Raw genomic sequence first — 21,523 nt, forward strand, 5'->3', positions numbered from 1 at the left:
TCTTTGGGGTTGGTCCTCGCCGTGTCCCCAGGTCTTCCAAACGCAGCCACCCGGTTTTTGATGCTGCTCACTGAGCAGGCCTTGTCCAGACTGTCCTTCTTCACCTTCACCTTGCGAGGGTGGCGTTCAGACTGTTGGACCTGAGCGCAGGGTACATCCTGCCCTCGGCCATCAGCAAGTGTTCTGAATCGACTTTTGTACTTTCAGGAATGAACATGAAAACTTTAGAAAAGCATGAGGCTTTAAAAGAGTGTACAACAATCCTACCTGAACCATTAATGGTCAGAGCAACAAATTATGTTGAAATAGTGGGTTGGCCTGGAGAGTCCTCCCTTCTCAGCTTTATTTAGGCATTAGAGTGCAGGACCCCAGCCCTTAATCCTGCCACAGACACACCTGGACAGGACAATATAAAAGCCCTGGACTGAGCAGACTCATTCACCAAGGAGTCTCTTAGAAGAACAAGAAGCTTCACTGCCAGGAACCACCAGACAGACCTTGAAGATGAATTCCTGTCTCAGCTTCCTCCTTTTGCTGCTGCTCGGCCTCTCCCAGGCTCAACCACTCACGGTGGAAGAAGTAGAAGCAGAGGTCCAGATGGACGATGACGAGGCGATGGACGATGACGATGGCGCGGACATTAGTGCCAAGATTCTGTCAAATTGATCTTAATTCCAAAATCTGCCATTACTATGTTTTGTGTTATATAGGAAAATAAACTAATGCTATTTGTCATCTGTACATTGAAAGTACAGATTTTTTGATACTAAATGTATTATTTTGCAAATAGTCATTTGATATATTTAGGAACTGAATACAGTTTGTAACATATATATTTAATTGTAATAGAAATGAAATTTCTATTGTTTAACATGCAGTTTTTAATTATTCTGTTTGTCCATTGGAAACTCAACCAATGCTTTACAGATGAACACTAAAGCACCAGGTTGATCGACATGTAAATTCACATTTAAAGGTGATTACCTTTAAATGTGAATTTACCTGTTTTTGCCCTTCACATCTGCATTATACTCCCTATCACTGCTTTACAGCTTTCTGTGTTCATTTAGCAGATGCTTTGGTTGAAAGCAACTCACAATTATTCATAAACCAGCCACCGTCAGGAGTAATTTGGGTTTTAGTGTCCTGCTCAAGGACACTTCAGCATGCTAGCAGAAGGCGCTAGCATGCTAGCAGAAGGGATCAAATCTGTAATTTTTGTTTTACTATATGACCCACTCTACCTCCTAGTCTATTGCCCCTCACGCTATAAATTCTTAATCCCAGTTGGATTCAAACAAAGTAATTAAAAAACATAAATGTGGAGGACGCAGACAATTCTGACTATGGGACTACAGCCATATTCATACCAGTTAACTGCTACCCACAAATACAGCCTTATGTTATTCTCTTGAGGTTTTTCATTTAAATCCTCCAATTCAATACATTCCATACATCAGTGAGTGAAATTTTAGTCTGTTGGATACAGAGGTAGTTATCATTCCCTTTAATACCCCTTTAGGAACCAGAAAGGTCTCCAGGTCTGCCAAACGCAGCCACCAGGTCTTTGACACTGCTCGCTGAGCAGAGCTTGTCCAGACTGTCCTTCTTCACCTTCAACTTGCGAGGGTTGACATTCAGACTCTTGGACCTGAGTGCAGGGTACATCCTGTTCTCGGTTACCATCAAATGTTCTGAATCATCTGATGCCTCTGGTCTGCCTGCCAAATCTGCAACCTCCGCCTCCATGGAAGACCGATGCGACGCTTCCTGGTTGTTGGAGTTGGAGACATCCTCTACAGACCTCACCACTGAGACCTTCGGCGTGTGTCCGAATGGGGAGGGGTGGACCCTGTACTCGAAGTGCGCCCCCCAGCGAGACATGGTGGGCGACTTTGTCCCAGTCTCTGGGAGGGGGGCGGCCGAAGTGAAATTTTTTGCCCAGGTCTCCTCTTCCTCTCTGTCCATGGGATTGTAAACAATCCCGCTCATGGATCTCTGATTGGAAGACGTGGAACCGCCAAGATCCGGCGAGGGTAAGTACTGCATGACTTTCGACCTCTCCAGGGGGTACGAAATAGCCGCCTCCAGTTTTGTCTTCTCCATAGCCATGGTTGGTTTCTCCGACGGGGGGGCGTCCGTGCTGGTGTCACCGGGGCTGTGCTCAGGATATGGTGATTCCGTGGGCACCTGGTTGGACTCGCATGGCGAGATCAGGATGTCCACGCTGGAGCTGGAGTGAGTCTTGTCCCTGTACGGCGTCACCTCCAATTTGTCTCTGTACTCCTTGATGGGGTTGCCCCCGTCACCATGTGGAGAAGCTCCCTCGGTGGCGTTCCCCAATCTCTCGGGGCTCAGCTGCGTTCTTCCACCTCCTCCTCCTTCCGCATCCCCGGACACCGACAACCGCTCATCGTTTTCCAGGTGGTAGCGGTAGAGGCTGTAGCCGTCGCCACTGTTGACGCTGCCGTGCCGCAGCAGGGCAGACGGTTCACAGACGGACGAGGCGCCGGACCGGGTGCGCACCAGCTCGGAACGGTCCACCCCCGCCAGCTTCTCTAGGGCGTTCATCATCCTGCCCGAGAACTCCTCCATCTGGCCCAGTCGAAGGTCTACCGTCTGCAGGGAAGCCTTCATGGAGTGCTCCCGCTCGTTCACCTCCTCCAGCCGCATAAACATGTTCTCCACCCTGAGAGAAACACATTGGGCACAAAGCAACATCGTCTTTCCCATTCTACGGTGGTTTTCACATCTTCACATAGTGTCTGATGTATCCGTCTATAAGTTATTTTTGATGTTCCTCCAGTGACTCGTACCTCTCAGACGTGACCCTGATGCGCTCGTTGTTGGACGACTGCTCCTCGTCCTCTTTCTCACGAAAGTACTCCTCCACACACTGCTCCTCAAACTCGTACAGGCTCTTCAGCTCTTCTGAGTTCAGCACCAATTCTGCCAGAGAAAGTGAGAGAAGGCGTTCTCAAGTGACGTATTGGTCAGCGGGTTACTAACTGCATACCCATTTGATATGCCCATTTTTTGCATCCCTCTGATATGGAGTGGGATTCATACCTAACCTTGGCAACATTATTGGCGCTTTTCCGTGGAAAAGTGCCACAAATAAAACTTGAGGCGATAATTTGACCTGGAGGTGATTAGAGGTGATCCTTACGGAGGCTTCGCTCTCGTTCGTCATGCTCTCCCTCCTGCTTGCGTCGGCAGCGGCAGAAGAGGCGGCGGAGGACTATGTAGATGTGGGGAAAGACGATTAGCGGAGGAGGCAGGATGGGCCTGTCGTGGAAGGTCATGATCAGCTGGTACCGCTGGAACTTCCAAACCTGGTTGGAGATGGACTTCACCTCAAAAAAGGTGTTGCTGTGAGAGAGTTAAAAACATCATAGTTGTATTGATAGGGACTTACGATATGCGAATAAGAGGTTGACACATTATGGGTAAGAAAGGCTATGAATGCTATGGCTTTAGAGACATACTTAAAAACAGCAATTAGCAGGTTGACCAGTAGGATGTTCGCCACCAGAAGGTAACAGGCCATGATGGCAGGCGTGAGCCAAGCGCCGGGGATGCATGGAGGTAGCTTCTTCCCATCCTCATCATACATGTTGTCCCCACATGGAGCTGGAAAATAGTTATCAATTGTCCCAATTGAATAATGCAATCACTTTATCAGGAGTCATTTATAAATGATTTATATTATGCTCTTTTGATTTTGTGTATTGTACATGATGAGTAAACCTTCTTTTAGGGATATACGTACGGTTGATTTCCATCGCATAGACTACAGCGAAGGGTCCAGGCCATGCAGGAAAAGTTGCAGAAAACAGACAAGAGATTTTAAGTGCAACTATCACACCCTCCAACAATAGTACACTCAGTCAATCAACCAGTCCACTACAAGTCAGCTGGGCTAAAGATGAAAGCTCATTGTTTTCACTAAGGGGCTTAGGGGACCGCATGTTGTAAACATTGTCTAGTAGTTCGATATTTTGCGATGATGACTGGTTGACTGCTACTTACTAAAAAAGTGAATACATTGAGTTACACGTTCAGAATATTGATTTGATTTATTTTGCTGAGAAAATGAAGGCACACCAATGTAGCGATATCTCAGAAGTTAAAAATCGCACTCATTTAAAACGGCACCAAAATGTAGCTGTAGTTATATAGTTTATTAAATTATTAAATGATCATAACAAATGACTTTTATAAAATGAGGGCACCACCACTATATTGGATGAAACTAAAATAAACCACATAACTGTAACTGATCAGTCTCATAATATGGAGTTCATATTGGAGTTCTCTTCCGATACAATTACCTTTGTCTTAAATTTTTTTTAAATAAAAGCAGACAAACTTATTTTAGATAAATGGGATTTATTTTATCATGGTAAATAATTGAATAAATTAGATAATAGTAAAATATATTATGAATTTAATAATAGTAAAATACAGTCTATGATAAAGAAAATAATAGTAAAATATATAATAATAAAATGAATACAGGATTTTAAATTAGGTCAAAATTTTAACGCAGGGACAAAAGTGGGGTAGGAAGTTATGTGACTCTCCTCAAAATGAATTAAATAATAACAGCAGGACTCACGATCAGGGCGGTTTACTTTTCTAAAAGGGAAACTCATTTAATTCGACATCAACTCGTATCATGAAGCAGATTGGAAGCCTTTGTCTAAGTGTTGCAGAGTCAGTAGAGAGTTTAATCTGATTCCCAAAGTTTGTAGACATAGTTTTGTCTGCTGCGGCAGCTGAACCACCGGTTCATCTGCCAGTGACTTCGGGCTCTGCCGTGTGCGAGTCCAGCTGAACCCAGGTGAACCAGGATGGTTAACCAAACAGAGGAGGTCCTGCTACGAAGTGCGGGGACATAACTTCAGGGGGGCCGGATCGGCCGGGGAGCAGTTGACTCTGTTCTCAGGTGACTGCCTGGCAATGGTTCCTGTGTTCTTCTGAGGTCGTAGCTGAGTGTCAAATACAATTAATCTGGCTACACTAACTTCAATCAGCTAGGCTTGATTCTTTCGTGGGTCAGGGAAAAACTTCCAAAGGGAAAAACATGATGTTGCAAAAACCGCAAGGTTTAGTGATACAATATAACAAAAAGAACATAAGAAGAGTTCTTCAGTTGGGTAACTGAAGCAAACTCGTTCAATGATAAAAATGAATTGAGTGGGGAGACTTTAAGCGAAAACAAACACTGAAAGAAAAGACTTTGAAACCTAAACTAAAATAAAGTTCTAAATTAAATTAAATAGAAATCTCTTGAGCTCAAGGGTGAGGGCTAGTCTGAGGCAAAAATGGGGGGGCGTGCTCTTTTTGAACATTGGCCAGAATAGGCGGAGTTGGACACAAACTATTGGAGGCAGAGTTTGAGGCAGATCCTCTCTTGGCTGCTGATGTTTTCCTGACTAGTGAATGAAATTTAACTTTACACGCAAAAGTCACATGACTTTCTACATCGCTATGCTTATCAAATTGGTGGTTCAAACTTTAACTCTTGTGATAATGTTTTATATATAAACATCACAAACATACAATTTGTGACTAATTAACAGTTAAGACGATTTCTAATTACTAGATATTAAAACATAATTTCTCACACTTCTAATACATGGCATAAAGTTATCACCCTTAGTCTGACTACACAATTCAAAATAAAATTGCAATCTGAGTGGGTACAGAGATTTCTATCCGGTTACTAGATGGTGTTATGGCCACATGAAAATGAATCCAGAGATTTATATCCATTGGTCACTAGATGGCAGTATGGCCACATGAAAAATTTATAAATTGAAGCGACGTCTTGTAAGTTCATCATTTAGAATTTTACAGTGATAAAAGTTTAATCATTTTTCAAAGAAGTATCTGCAAAAATAATGTAACTTTAATTACTGACTGATTTAACATGGATTCACATTAATTCTGACTAATCTTAAACACAAAGACATTCCATGGGTTTTCCCTTAAGGCTGCCTCCATAATTTATGACACTGTCCTGGAGATAAAGCTCTCAGTGTGAGACACAGTTAAAAGGGAAGAATGTGTGTGTGCATGGGAGATATAGGGGAAGGGAGAGGGAGTCGGGTCAGTCTCTATTGACCAGGTCTCAGCTGAAATATCAAAACAGAGTCACTTGATCATCTTCACATCTCTTTTGTTTCGTTATCTTGGGATTAAAGTCCACTTCATTGCCTTGTGACTATCCCAGTTGACACCTTTATTGTTTGGGGATTAAGAAAAGTTCCGGGATCTCAGCGAGTGTTTATTACACTCTGCTGGCAGCAAGAGCTACCCATAAGTTACCGGTTCTGATTTTGCTCAATTTAGCCGCAGCCTTTGACACTGTTAACAATCGTGTTCTCTTGTACAGTCTTTCTGAGCTTGGTAATACAGGTCTGAGTCACATCACAGATGGTTTGAGTCTTACCCCTCGGGTAGATCCTAGAGTGTGTCGTGGAATGGAGAGGTGTCCAAATCAAACCACCTAAGGACTGGTGTCCCACAGGGATATGTCTCTGCCTTCTTTCCTTCTCACTGTTGACCTCCTCACTGGGATTGGTCATTATCTCTTCAACCACTGTTACACTGCTGACACTTAGCTCTACCTCTCCTCTCCAGGAGATACCACTGTCTCTGCAATCTTGGCACGCCCCACATACATCTCAGTCTGGAAGCAGGAATGCCACCTCCAACTGAATCTCCCTAAGACAGTGCTCCTCATCATCCGGTAAGTCCAACCATTCAACACCACATAAATGTTCAGCTCAGCTCGTCATCATATCATCCAAGTCTGGTAGAAATCTTGGGGTAGTTATTGACGATCAGCTACCTTTTCTGACTGAATGCCCTCTGTCTCCCGGTCCTGCAGACTCTCCACACCATTAGGAGGATCAGGCGGTACCTGTCATTCAGAATGCAGCAACGAGCCTCGTTTTCAACCAGCAGAACCGTGCACACGTCACACCTCTCTTCATCTCTCCCCACTGGCTCCCTATGGCTGCCCACATCAAGTTAAAATCCTTGATGCTGGCCTACAGGGCAGTTACTGGATCTGCAACCAAACACATTGCATCATGTATCAGGCCATACGCCCCAACCCACTCTCTGAAGTCTGCACTGGCGACTGGTGGTGCCTCCATTGCGTGGAACAAGTTCTCAATCCAGACTCTTCTCTTGTGTGGTGCCCCGATGTTGGAATGAGCTCCCTAGCTTGTTACGCTTGGCAGAACACTCACAACCTTCAAGAAACACCTGAAGACCCTGCTTTTTCAGGAACACCTGAATACATGACCCTGTTCTAGCTTTCCTAGCTATGACTAAGTATTCTTGTTTATGTTGATTTTAATGTTGACAAGTTTTAAGTTGTATTTGCATAATGCACTTACAGCATGAGTACTTATCATACTGCATATAAAAAAACATTTTTTTTTTACTAACGGCACTATTTTATTCAGATTCTTTACAGCATCTTACACTTGTAATGTATCTAGTTGAATTAAGAGACAGGTGCTCCATGCACTTAAGTTGAAGGTTGTTCCAATGGTTGATGTATGCTTTGATTGTTTCTAGCCTCTCATGTTTCTAGCCTCTCATGTAAGTCGCATTAGACAAAAGCATCTGCTAAATCAGGGGTTCTCAAACTTTTTGGCTGGCAACCATTAAAAATAAAGTCCAAAGGTCTAACGACCACGGCGTGCCGACTTGCTGATGTTCGATCTAACAATTGTTAAGAATAGTTGAGCACACTTAGTAACCTCCCTGGAGTTGACACCCCAAGTGATTAGAATTTGAATAAAATCATTGCCATCTGTGCTGCCTTTGTGCTGATCTGTGGTGTAAAAATGATCATTTGTGCTGCTATTGTTTTTGATATAATTAACATTATATTTCATGAGCTGCTATGTTACTTTCCAACCCATCATCGTCCATATCGCTCGATGGGTGACCAAATGTCCCGATTTGTGTGGGACAGTCCCACATTTTGACCAATTGTTCCGCAACCAGAAGGAATGTCCAACATTTTGATCAAATGAAGCTTGTAAAGTGAAATATATACACTGCTATCACACTGGCATTTATTCCCATGCACGCTGATCAGAGAGTCAGCGCAGCAGCAGCTTTTGTGTCAGCAAAGTGTCTCCTCTTCTCCTGTGCAGGCTGTGCTGATGGGGACAGGAGTGGGAGAGTGAGTTGCTATAGTTACAGGGATGCGCGCGTCTCTTTCTGTCGGCCCCTTTCTTACCTAAAATTTGAAGTTATTCATTGTGCATCTACTGAATAATTTAGCTGAAAGAATTATTTCTGAAAAAGTATTTTTATTTTGTCAAAATGTATTTAATTAAAAAAATATATATATATATATCCTTATTTTTGCGCATATTCGGAAAATCATCTGGCGACCAGTTCAGAACCCAGTTTGAGAACCCCTGTGCTAAATGAAAAAATGTAAATGTACATTTTAATATTTATAGTGGTGTTAAATAAGACTCCTCTCTGGAGTCCTCTGTTTGTGCTGTCTGTATTTCATGGCAGAATTAACATTAAAAGTGGAAGCCATGCAGCCAGGCATGGATCCAGACTTTGAATGGGATTACTACACCATTTCATATCTACCAGGCAGATGATCGTCATAACAAAATAGATCTAACAATTTTTTTAGACATACAAAAAAACAATCCTCTTATTCATATGAATACACACAAAATTAAATTGATTTTTGTTTATGTTCAAAGAGAACGAGATGATCTAGGGTTCTAAAACATTAGCAGTGTTCAACTACTAGACTACTAGATTACTAGACTACTAGATTTTTCTTTAATTAGGGAACACGTAAGTTTAAATGTCAAAAATCAACAGATCCAATGAAATTTGGAACTATTTAACATTTGAAAACACACCAGCAGAGGGTGCACTGGACACATATTCAAACACCACAAACATCATGATGGTGTGTGTGTGTGTGTGTGTGTGTGTGTGTGTGTGTGTGTGTGTGTGTGTGTGTGTGTGTGTGTGTGTGTGTGTGTGTGTGTGTGTGTGTGTGTGTGCGTGCGCGCGTGTGCGTGTGCGTGTGCGTGTGCGTGTAGTTAACATATATGTGTGTGTGTAGAATAGATGAACGGTGAAGAAACGTCACAATGGGAATCAAACAGATTTGGCCACATAGGAGAAAACAGATCATCTGCCCATTTAACAGGAAACAGAATCTTACTATGAACTCTAGTCTTACGGTCTATCGAGTCCGCAAACACCTCTCCGTAGATCATCCAGTAGGGCATGTAGAAGATGTTCCGGGCCAGACGCCACGTGGGCTCCTCATCCGGGTGGAGGATGGCCTGCCGCGCCACGCCAAAGCTCATCAGCACCACCAGCATGATCACCACGAAGTACAGCATGTCGATCATCTGGAACACAGCATAAACAGGGATAATGTACAGCCGGCCAGTCATTTTCGCAAATATCCCCCGACACTGTAGCGATGCCGGCATCGTGATGCAGGGTACGTGAATTCAGTCAAAGAAGTGGTTACCCGTGACAACAGTCATTATTTAGTTGTCATTATTCAGAAATAACTAACCGCTGATTGGCGCTATTGATATATCAGAATCAAGTATTCTACTCATCTGTGTTATAAATACTAAGAATCCAATTGCTTATTGCTAGAAACATGTATCATATATATTCAGTTATATAGAGTTATTGAATATAGAATTATACATATTAAATATATTGATATATTGATCAATTATACTGGACAATATAAGATATATATATTTTATTATGTAAGACAGCTTTTTTAATCTATAACAACAAATACCGTACCATTTTGCCGATCATCATGACGTAGGGACCCAGGTACTTATTGACTCCAAAGATGTCCAGGACCCGGATGTACCAGAAGATGATGTCCACACAGTAGATGACGCGGCCGTAGCCCATGTAGGGCTCGTTCTGCAGCCGCAGCAGGAGGCCGATCAGGAAGACGGAAATGGCCGCCAGGTCCGTGATGTTCCAGTACTCCTCCAGCCACACGTTGATCTTCTGCTTCAGCTTCCCGGGCTCCGACATCAGGATCTGAGGGCAAAGGACACAGCTTCGTGACTGTGTTTTTACTGTAGTTTTCGTTTTCTTTCAGCTTTCTGTTTTTAGATTTGGTAGCGAAAACATGAGGCTGCTCTCAATGCACATAATGGTAATACAAATCAGAGAAGCAACCTCATGCCCGTTTACGAGTAAAGTTCTGGACCACAAACAATTAAATCACTCTATGATAAAAAAAAGTTTTTTGACAATATCTATAAGGTTGCCTTTCTCAATTCCCATCACATTTTAAACAATTTCATAATAGTATGAAAACAGATTTGGAATTTTTACAACTTTGTCAACAGTTTTTTTATCAAGAAATAACTGCAAAACAGGATTAGGCCTCTGCAGGTAACACCTAAGAAGAATCAGCACATATCTGCCTATTATTTGATACTATTATCTTACAAAGGTAATACAGCGAAACACTAAGGGCTCTCAGATTAAAGTCCGAATCATGATAATGAAAAACTGTCGAGAAACCAAAGCTCCATGCACCTGTCTGACTTTCTCCAGTCCCAGAGTGATGATGTAAGAAATGACGATCCACTCCTGCAGCGAGGGCCAGCGCTCCATCTTCACCAGGATGATGTAGTTGTACAACATGAGGTACACCAGGTAGGAAATCTGAAGTGAAGAGATAGTGAGGTATAAGGATATTACACACCTGGAAATGAAACTAGGCTACTTCATAAAGAGCTAAGTACATTGAAAGATCGATCGTCCACTTGCCGTGTTGAACCAGAACTTGGTGAAGGGAGCGTTGTAGAACTCGTAGATCTTCTTGGCGATGGGAACCTTTCTCTGTTTCTTCTGCCGGTCCTCTTCATCACCTTTCTTGGACATGGTGTCCATGTTGGAGACACCGTCCTGAAGACACAACCACATCAATTACTATTAGGTAGTTGCTTTCCCTTAACTATAATGATTTCCCTAAAACCGAGGTGGACACAAAGAGGCGAATTCACAAAGAATTAGTTGCGGCTGCAAATAGCACCATGAATCAATTGCTCCCGCTATCTGCGTCGTTTTGCCGTCCGACAAAAAAATGTATTGTGCTAATGATGTGCCTGCGCACATCATTAGTATTTCCCCTTGTTTTGCGTTTGTGCATGTGGCAAAGTATAAATGGTGGCACAGGGCTTTTTTTGTTTAGTTTAATTGGGAAACCTAGTAAAATAAATACATCTAAAATAAAAACATTCTTTTGTTTGGAAAGTGAGGGACTGGGAAAGGGCAAATGCGTGATAGAGCGGGTGCTTCGCTATCCGCGCTCTGCTCCGATCGCTCCCTCTCCATTACACGCATTTAGGCGCGTTGGGGTGCAATGCCCACCCCATAGCGCATCCCTGGGCCCCTCACCCGTTTCAAGACGCAGGGGGTGCAATTCTCCGCTCTGACCGCTCTGTGGCTTCCCCGAGCTTTGGAATCCAGCGGTTATTCTCGAAACACAGGGGTATTAATTTTTTTTTTTGTGTGGCCCTAATACTCTTCAGTATATAATAACCTTATTTTTAAATAAAAAAAATTCACTCCAATCAAAAAAAAACAACTTCAATCTTTAGACCACTGCAGAAGCAGTGTCGGGCAGACCACTTTCTCGCTATTCCCTTCAACTTTGAGTTGTTTTTAAATATCTTCTGAGTTAAATTATGTGGAATATAGAACCATTTTTTTTTACCGTTTGTAATGCCTTTTTTTCTACAATCAATTATTTAAAGTTGCCTTTGGAGTGCGTTTTAAAACCACAGCGGACTGGCATTGCTACCTTCAGATGCCGTGACAGTAATAATAATTTGAATAATAATGTGAAAATATAATTTATAGATCACTGGAAAGTCTCGGCGTGACACCCCTAATAAATGCACTTCAATTGCACCCCCTCTCTGAAGACGATCGTGCACCCGTGCCTTTTTTAAAAATTTGGTTGCATTTTTGGCCTTTTTTTTGTTTTTGCTCGCCCAGTGACCACCAACTTTTTCGCAGATGGAAATAATTTCACTCTTCCTGCGTGTGGCTTTTTGTGAATTGGACATTTCTTTCAACGAGGCTCATTTGCATAGGAAGGGGCCAATTTTGCACTAAATGCATGCATAATACCTCATTTAAATACGCGCAAATAGCACCGGCGCACCGAGACGCTATTTGTGTGCAGTGCAGTTAGTGGTGCATTTCACCATTTGTGGGTGCTTTGTGAATTAGAGGCTCGCGATTTCTGTTATTTGCGCCAGTTTAGCAGCTGTAAAAGGCACGCAATCCTTTTGTGAATTCGGCCCAAAGTGTGCAATTGTGCACTTTGTGTTATTGCAATTTTCACACTGTATAGTTATAACAAAAAAAAAATATATATATAAAAAAAACAATGCAATTATACTTTTATCAAGCTTTGGCAATTGACTATTTCCAGTCTGTTCAATCATCCAATGCTGAATGAAAGTATTTTGGTGGTTTTGCTACTCAATCTGATCACTTCCTATTTCCTGTACCTTGCTGGACTTGTTGTCATCCTCTCTGTCCTTGCTCTCTTCTTTCTCCTTGGAAGAATGATGCATGGCTTCCTCTCCGAGTCGGAAATCCAGGAGGAGAATCGAAGGCGGAAAAACGATTCCTAGGATCACCTGCAAGAGAAACCAGGTAGTAACCACCAACTTTGCCGTTTGACTGCTTTTGTTTTAATCGTGCTGGGAATATTCGGGGGGGAGCGGGGTGTCATCGTGGACGTACCCTCAGCCCGTTGCTCTTGCCCATCCTCAGACATCCCATCCACATGTCGGTGAGCAGCATCTGGCTGCAGGTGTGGGCGATGAAATCCCGGTGCTTGGCGGCCACGGCGAGCTTCAGGCAGGTGGAGTTGCTCCAGTTCTTCAGCTCGTAGGTGAGCAACTTCATGGCCACCTGCTCGTCGTGCTTGTATGACTGGTCCAGCAGCTCGTAGGCCAGCTGGCCAAATTCCCTGGGAGACATGGAACAGGAATATAAATAAGTCCTTGAAGAAGACCGAGAAGATGTTCTATTTAACGACGATTATGGGACTTTACGTGACTTCTTTCTCGTTTTGAACTTGTAACTTGAGAGTTGCTCATATCTCCTCCTTTCTTAAACATTTAATTCTTCCCATTTCATTCGATTTTTCGTTAATTGTATACATATTGGGTTTTGAAAGAAATGGACTCGACTTGACCTCCAAACGCCAGCGCCTGGCTGACTCACTTGGAGTTGTTCTCCAGGTCCTGGAAGATGTCGTCCACCATCTCGCTCTGCGAGGACTCGTGGGCCATGGCCTTGTAGAGCTTGCAGGCCACCAGGGCCTTGGCCATGGCTTCCTCACCACGCTGCCACAGGAACAACGCCATCTTCTGGCGCCGCATCAGCACCGCCCACACCATCAGCTCGTGGAAGGCGAACTGGAACCTGCTGACCTCGGGGTCATCCATGTCAATGTCGATCTCCTCCTCCTTCTTCTTGTTTTTCTTGCCTTTGCCCTTTGAACGCGGCTCATCGTCCTGGAAGGATCGGACGGTTGATACACGGATGAATACAGGATATGATGAGCGGCCACATGAAAAAAATATTGCTATGTGTAAAAGTTTATTTGAGTTCTGAGGTTAACCTGAGAATTCAGAGTTTATTTTTATTCTCAGAATAATTACTTATTTTCAGAATTCTGACATTCTGAACATTTAGTTTCACATGGCAACTTTATTTATGTGGCCTTAGTCCTTTTTTCTTAGATCGGTCACCTACAAGAAACTTGTAGGTGACCGAGACTTGTAGGTGACTGACAAGAGGACGGGCAACTGTATATCTTATAAATAACTTCATAAAAAACTTAACTTCTGCTTTAAAATAAGCAACATACCTCCATTCCAAGTAGTTTCAGAGCTTTTGGCTGCAGGGAAAGAAAATCAGAAGATTTCAGAAGAATGTACATAATTAGGCAGTATAGAGTATGTTTATTTAGGCATCCACCCCCGATTGTAATTTTTCGGATTTTTATTATTCTCTGAATTTTTTGGCCTCAAAGTGTCCCAAACAGGACAGACGCGGTTGAGGTGTCGTTAGCATCAGGAGTCACAGACGCGTCGTGGTTCAAGTTTTATCCAAATCGATAGCCGCGTTTGTGTGTGTTTATGTACCGACTTACCTGGCTGTTCAATTGATTGTTTTATCTCTTTGGTCTTTTTGTAAATGAAGACATTCTGTTCCAATATAAACCCTGTGTTACATGCAGCGTTGTGGTCTTCCTTACTTTGACCGATTCACGGAAGTCGTAAGAAAATATACGAGTGCATAAGGAGTTTCATACGAATCAGTACATAGTATACTGAAAATTGTAAATAATCATGTAGAAACGTCAACTGTTTTCCAGTTTCATGGAATAGTAACCCGTCAAAAAAACTTGGACGCAAAAACACCCATTAAACCACAGAAACTCGACAACATCGAGCCGACCTGACTGTGGGAATGAATGATGCGTTCATGTACTAGGAATACGTTGAAAAACGTAGAACGTTTCAAAATGTAATTCATCACTAACACGACTCAAATGGACTCTGTGTATTGCTGCCTGCAGCTACTGTATATTTATTATAATTATAATTATCATTATTATGATTATTATTATTATGTTGCATGTGCATGTGTGGTCTCACCCTTTTTAGACCATACAGGTTGTTGTAGAGTGCCCTGAAGCTCTTCCTTGTATACTTGCAGCGGTAGGCTCCTCCCATCAGGAATTCCACAACCAGCCCAATATCGATCAAGGTGATCTGGTAATCTGGTGGAAGATTTCCCTGAAAAATCGCATTCATTCATTCATATGCAGCAGTATAGGTATATTATGATACTAAATGTGGATAGCAGCTGCTTTGTCGTTCAAGTAGAAGTTTCCCTGGTCTCTGAATATGAAATTCAGTTTTTCCTCAGATAAACTATGAGCTCAGATGTCAAGCTTCAGCAAAATTGCTGCCTGGACATTTACCTATCGACAAATTGTCTCTAAACTCAACTCCTTGTTATCAAAAAATAGCGCAGTTACCTTTTTTACGTCTCTGACCATAATGTGTAGTGTGTTGGCTGGCCCCAGCCTCTGTATGAGACAAAAAGGAAAAAAAAAAAAGAGAGAAAAATGGACAGAAATTAAAAACGTAAAAATACACATTTTGATTTAAAGGGGACCTCTTACGCTCCTTTTTACACAAGTTAATAAAGGTCTCTGAGGTTCCACGTGTTTCTGAAGTTTTCTGCTGAAAATAACACACAGATTATGCATTCTAACCATTCTAACATGCCCCGATACCACCTTATTCCAAAACGGTTGTTTTTTTCTCCTGAGGCCCGAGTTCTGTGAGCCAATGGGGTTTGAGCATGGCTTACAGGTTTCGTTGTATTTACTGAGTAACTCTCACTGATTTCACCTAATCAGGCCACCAAAATCTGTTTCTGAACAAATTTGAGGTGAGAAATAAGCAATCCAGTTGCTGAAACTCATATTAGATCTACAAGGCCTCCTTTAAAAGATAGTTCCGACTTTGGTTGCTGTGCTCCAAACTTGTGGGAGACACGGACACCGCCCCGCGACATCACAGGGCGTGGGGATTTTTTGTTTCATGTAAACATTGCAAAATGACATAAAATAAAATAAAAACATCTACAATAAAAACACAAACGCATTATTTTCAATGGTTTTGTTTGGAGAAACACACACCGGATTGCGCGCCGCAGCCTACGCCGCCGCAGCCTAAAAAAATTTAAATTTCCATCATCTGCAGTTTCTTCACGCACAGTTGGTATTACTAACTCTCCCCTCTGTGCCCTAAGGGTTGGCTGCAAATGTGAATGGCTCATTTCAGGACATTTTTTCTGAAACAGACAGCTCAGAACAAACGGACGGGTTCGTAGGCCCATCAGAGACCCACTGAAAAAGTGAGTTTTTCACAATAGGTCGCCTTTAAAGGCCAGAAAAACAGTATAAATTAGTATATATTGTAGTAGCATTATAACAGTAATCAAAAAAGAATTTAAAAAATCAATATAATTAATATGCCTCATTATTATATCCCCATTTTTGACGGCCTTGGCATTGGCCATTAAACTACAGTGGAATTGTAACCTTTAACCCTGGCGGTGTTCTCATTATCCCAACTGGGGCAAAGATAACAAGACGTTACATAACGTGCACTGCAAGAGTCACACACATTTTAATCCCAAAATAATGTGACCTCAGAGCAAGTTGCTTTAAATGCATGTCTTTTAGAGGAGCAGATTAAGATTATTCACATCTGGACGTGGGTGTATAGTGATATAATAATGGCTTGATGCACCGCGGATGCATGTTTTATGCCCATTGATAAAAAAAAAAAAAAAAGACACGATGAAGACAATATGGCTGCTGGAGAATCCTTTGTTCCCAAATAGTTTTCCAGAAGTTTGGCGCATATCTGTGTCAGGCTAAATTAAAAAAATACCGTATATTGGGTAAGTATTATTATTATGCAATTTATTATTATTATGTTATGCAGAAAATACAGATAATATATTTCCTCTCATATTACATACAGGGATGCACTTCATGCATGTTGCTTGTTCTCCATCTTTGAAAGTAAAAATCTCAGTCTGGAAGCAATTTGCCAAAATCTTTTCCTTGCTGTTACATGGTCAATGTGCAGTCAAATTGATATTTTTATACTAGTGTCAATTTTTTATTTTTTTTATTCCCAGGCTTTGGGTTTTGGGCTCTTAGCTGTGGATTTACTAGTAATGCAAATGATCTCGGATTTTAAGCTTTTCCAACTGCTGCGCTCAATGTTTGTCAACTCAAATCCTGCACCCTAAACTAAAGTGGAGGCGTAGAGAAGTAATTCCGGTAGAAGAAATGAAGAAAGACTTTCAAGGAAAAGTAGATTACTACACACTACAACTGTGTTGACTTTTGTGACAACACTTTCTGAAGCACTGGTGTGAATAGTTCTACAGACTGATACTGTACTCTCGCTACATTATGCCTCTTGGGATAAATATTATATATTTTTTGTAGTGCCTTTTAATGGGGGCTACAAATGACAAGGGTTCGTTAAAAAAACAGTTGTCTCCATTCCATTTCCTACCCAAATAAATAGCATAGAATTTGCATTCAATTTCTTAATATGAAACACTATCTTCATTATTGAGGCTGAAATGGCTGACAGTGTAACATTTTCCTGGGTTCTGATTTGAATTCAATGTGGCCAAAGAAAATTACTGTGTATATAATATCATATAACTTACTGTATATATTATAAATACACCGATCAGCCACAACATTAACACCACCACTAAGGTGTCCTGTGGTATCTGGCACCAAGACGTGAGCAGCAGATCCTTTAAGTCCTGGAAGTTGTGAGGGGGGGCCTTCATGGGTCGGGCTTGTTGTTCCAGCACATCCCACAGATGCTCCATCGGATCAGACCCTAACCCCGCCCATCCACATGATGTGGAAGAAAATGTGATTCATCAGAGCAGACCACCTTCTTCCATTGCTCCATGGTCCATTTCGAATGCTCACATGCCCATGCCCATGCCCATACGCAGCAAGCTGTGATGCACTGTGTGTTCTGACACCTTTCTATCATAACAGCATTAACCCTTTCAGTGATTTGTGTTACTGTAGCTCTTCTGTGGGATCGAACCAGACGGGCTGGACTTCATTCCCCAAGCGCATCAACGAGCCTTGGGCGCCATGACCCTGCTGCCAGTTCACCAGTTGTCCTTCTTTGGACCACTTTCGGTAGGTACAAACCACCGCATACTGTGTACACCACACAAAACCTGCCGTTGTGACCCAATCGTCTAGCCATCACAACTTGGCCCTTGTCAAAGCGGCTCAGATCCTTACGCTTGCCCATTTTTCCTGCTTCTAACACATCAACTTCAAGAACTCACTTGCTGCCTAATATATCCCACCCCTTGACAGGTGCCACTGGAACAATATGAGCAATGTTATTCACTTCACCTGACAGTGGTATAAATATTTTGGCTGATCGGTGTCTATATAAGTTTTTACCGGGGAGTTTTTGTTCCCGCTCACCGTGTTGTAGAGCTCCTCCAGGCGTGGGATGGTGAGGAAGTGATGGATGTTGACTCCATTCTCAATCAGCAGCTTGACAAAGTCCACTCTGTCCAGCACCAGGGCGTCCATCATGGCCTGCTCCAGAGAGTTGACCTTCAGGGTAAACAACACGTTGTCATGACATGACACCAGGCAGGACACGGGCGTGCCAGTCATGACTGGAATGACTAGTATAGTATGTTACCATAAGTTTAGTTTAGTTTCCATTTACCCAGTTGAGCAGCTCTAACTTCCTGGGATCCGTCTCTTCGGGAGGCTCAGGTTTGGCTTTGCCTCCTTTCCCCTTCTTGCCCCGGGCTTTCCCCTTCCCTCCACCTCCCGTCGCAGCACGTGGGGCGGACGATGGGCTTTTGGGACGGTCGGTAGGCAGCGCACTCACAGGCTGTGGAGGAAAGACATCTTAAACATGGGCCTCTGGTTCAGGGGCAGGGATGCACGGGGGCCCGAGACTCCTGACCACCTGTTTATACACCACCTAAGTCACATAGGAATTACGGTCATGGTTGGTAGTAAATTGACAACAATTTGAGTCATGACTCAAATAAAACCATTAAATTAATTAAATGATTTTTAAATGTTGTTTTATTTGCACGCTCACAGTTAACGCTACAACATGCAGATGTATGAGTGAATTGCCTCCAAATGTATGGCGGGTAATAAAGGCTGCCTGTACGTCATCATCACTGTTTACTAGTTTGAATGTGCGAAGTTCAGCGAACAACAGTTCGTCCTCATCATCCTCGTATTGCGACTCCAAATGAACCTGACGTCATCAGCGATGCATCCCCGCTGAGCCCAGTTGACCGTCCGCAACAGCCCGAGACAAAGAACAGGCACCGCAACAACAAAACCTCGCAGGCAGGTGTGTGAGGAGGGGGATGGAGGTGGTTCTGGTCGGTGGTGCTGAACTCTTCTGTGTGCGCGCGCTGCTGTGCACGATCTAAATAATGTTTAGTAAACTTGCATAGCCTGCGTGCGTCGTGTAAGCCCCAGTGCTGTGCAGTGGCCATCTGCGGGTTTTGCGATGATGTCTCAAATGCTTTGGATTTGCGTGAGAAAGATGTAACCAGGCTTGTAAGCCCCACAGTTAAGCAGGCGGCCATGTTAATGTGTTTGTTGGTAAGCGATGTAACGTCAAGCAAGGCCATAACGCAACAGTATAGTGCTTTTCTGAACCTGTCTTGTCCACTGCACACGGGACTGTGTCATGTATATATATGCGTGTTTTATATATATATTAGAAAATAAATATAAATAAACAAATATATATATATATATATATATATATATATATATATATATATATATATATATATATATATACACACTGTATATATACTGTATAAATACTGTGGTAGTATAGTGGTTGAAGGGCCCTATCGTGCTTTCTGCCTTCTGCCCCTTTAACTTGCTCAGCTACCGGTCTGGGTTCTACAGATACATAATAAGAATAATAATTAATGATAGATGGACAAACGTACAGGCCAGTGGTGACCGTAGACGAATATCTGACTGCGTGCGATGTCCACTCTGTTCCAGGCGAGAGCCAGACTCAGCTGGTCTGGAGCTGAGGCATTTGTGCCTGAAATCACATGATACATATGTTTTTATTTTGGCTTAGCCCAAATCTAATAAGTTCACTCGTTCTCTTTATCCTCTTAGTTGTTTTGTACTAGACCCAAACATAACAAACACATATGCTATAAATCAGAGACATTAGGCAATAAGCAAACGCATATCACTAAGCCTAACCCGAACCCATCCTGAATGTGATGAGTTGTCTGACTGAAATCACTTTTAATTGACAGAAAACCTTTTTCAAAGTACCAGTACCAGTAGTGCATACTGTATTTTCAGCAAATGCCCAACATTGAGAAGAATAAGTGAAAGGGATACGAGTTTTCTCTGTCTTACCTTTCAGCAGAGCCGTCAGAATGGCCATCTCAATGTCCTGCTGACCTTCCGATCCCATGCGGAACACTGTTATCTGACCAACACAAATAGATTCATTCATTGTCATTTTTTTCACTTGTCATGTTATCATGTGGGTTTTTTGTTTAGATATTGTGATTAATATTGGGAGTTTTTTTGTTTGTTTTGTGTCAAAACAAAGAAAAAATCAAATCAACAGCATCCAAATTGCTTTTTGGAATTTCCCTAGTAAGAAGTACAATAAACAGTAGAATCCAAATGTTGCCTCACACATATACAGTATCTCCACCTTCTATATTTGGTTATCACTTATGTGTTTAAGGGGCAAGAACAGAACAAGACTAATTGCAGTCAGCACTTATGCCGATGAGACTATGAAGCTTTTGAAAACATTCCTGCTGCGATAAATTGCTTAAAGATCGAGCGTCACGCCAGTTCATCATGAGTGCCATCTTTGTTGACTCTCGTTCCGCTCCAAATCCACTTGGTCGTATGGAAACAACACTAATAATACAGCTATGTCGACTGGAACACAACGAGGCCGTGTGGCAGAGATTCCTGAGGTGTTTCCAAGCTCCACAGGCTAATAATGAGATCGCTTGTCTCATGGCCGACGCCTGCTCAGCTTATGTCAGTTCAGGTCAGTTTTTATAAATATTTTCAGGGGTCAATTCCTTTTTGGCAACAACTCCAAATATTAGAACACAGCCATTTCAACCTGTCGCCCAGGCCCTTAGTGGCCCACTAGTGTACTGCAATAAGGCTGCAGAGTCATTGTAAAAAACATAAAGGTCCTAATGAATTTTAAAAAGGAATATCTTTTTTGCCATCACCACTTGATAAACTAATAGAAAGTAACTTATGGAGCACCACGTAGATCGATATGTGCGCGTTTCGCTGTATGGCGCTCCTTCGATTGTTAACATAAATATGGTTTTCAAGCGGGCTGTACAGAGACAGAGAAGGACACAACAACAAAAACACGTACAGGCATCTACTATGTGTACATAGTTCATGGGAACAATAAAAGAAAAAAGGATTTTTGCGAATGATTGGAGTGAGCCTATTCAGTAGATTCAATGCTTGTAGAGAAAAGTGAAAAGTGGGTTGTTTTTTTTTAAATCAGGTTTTCTTGATATTAGAAAAGTGAGAGGAAATATTTCTTTCACCATGTGCATAGTGTTTCCAGTTTTAGAAATGTTATTATTGGTTTCTGACCGACAACACAGTAGTAAACTGTAGCAGTAAACACATATCTTTGTTCGAGCAAATAGAGATGTTTCTAAATCAAGCCTGACCACTAAAGTGGATGTATGAGGCATGACTATCCCACATGACGGCCAGCTGTTCATAAACACACGATAGACTGTG

At 42.3% G+C, this 21,523-nt stretch overlaps 1 protein-coding gene across 1 annotated transcript; it reads right to left on the reverse strand.

Annotated features, from left to right (window-relative positions):
• Positions 1-1,518: 1,518 nt before the first annotated feature.
• LOC307227842 (transient receptor potential cation channel subfamily M member 1-like) lies at positions 1,519-20,192 on the reverse strand (the record flags this gene model as incomplete). The annotated part of the gene is made up of 18 exons (XM_079997286.1): positions 1,519-2,689; positions 2,817-2,949; positions 3,170-3,372; positions 3,489-3,633; positions 9,260-9,434; positions 9,853-10,104; positions 10,612-10,740; positions 10,846-10,983; positions 12,600-12,731; positions 12,838-13,066; positions 13,324-13,616; positions 13,973-14,002; positions 14,766-14,906; positions 15,152-15,202; positions 18,179-18,313; positions 18,432-18,602; positions 19,702-19,802; positions 20,135-20,192. 18 exons carry the CDS (start codon positions 20,190-20,192, stop codon positions 1,519-1,521), a joined length of 3,687 nt encoding a protein of 1,228 aa, XP_079853412.1.
• Positions 20,193-21,523: the final 1,331 nt, after the last annotated feature.

The sequence above is a fragment of the Zeus faber genome, assembly GCF_960531495.2.
Source record: "Zeus faber genome assembly, chromosome: 3".
Classification (NCBI taxonomy): Eukaryota; Metazoa; Chordata; class Actinopteri; order Zeiformes; family Zeidae; genus Zeus; species Zeus faber.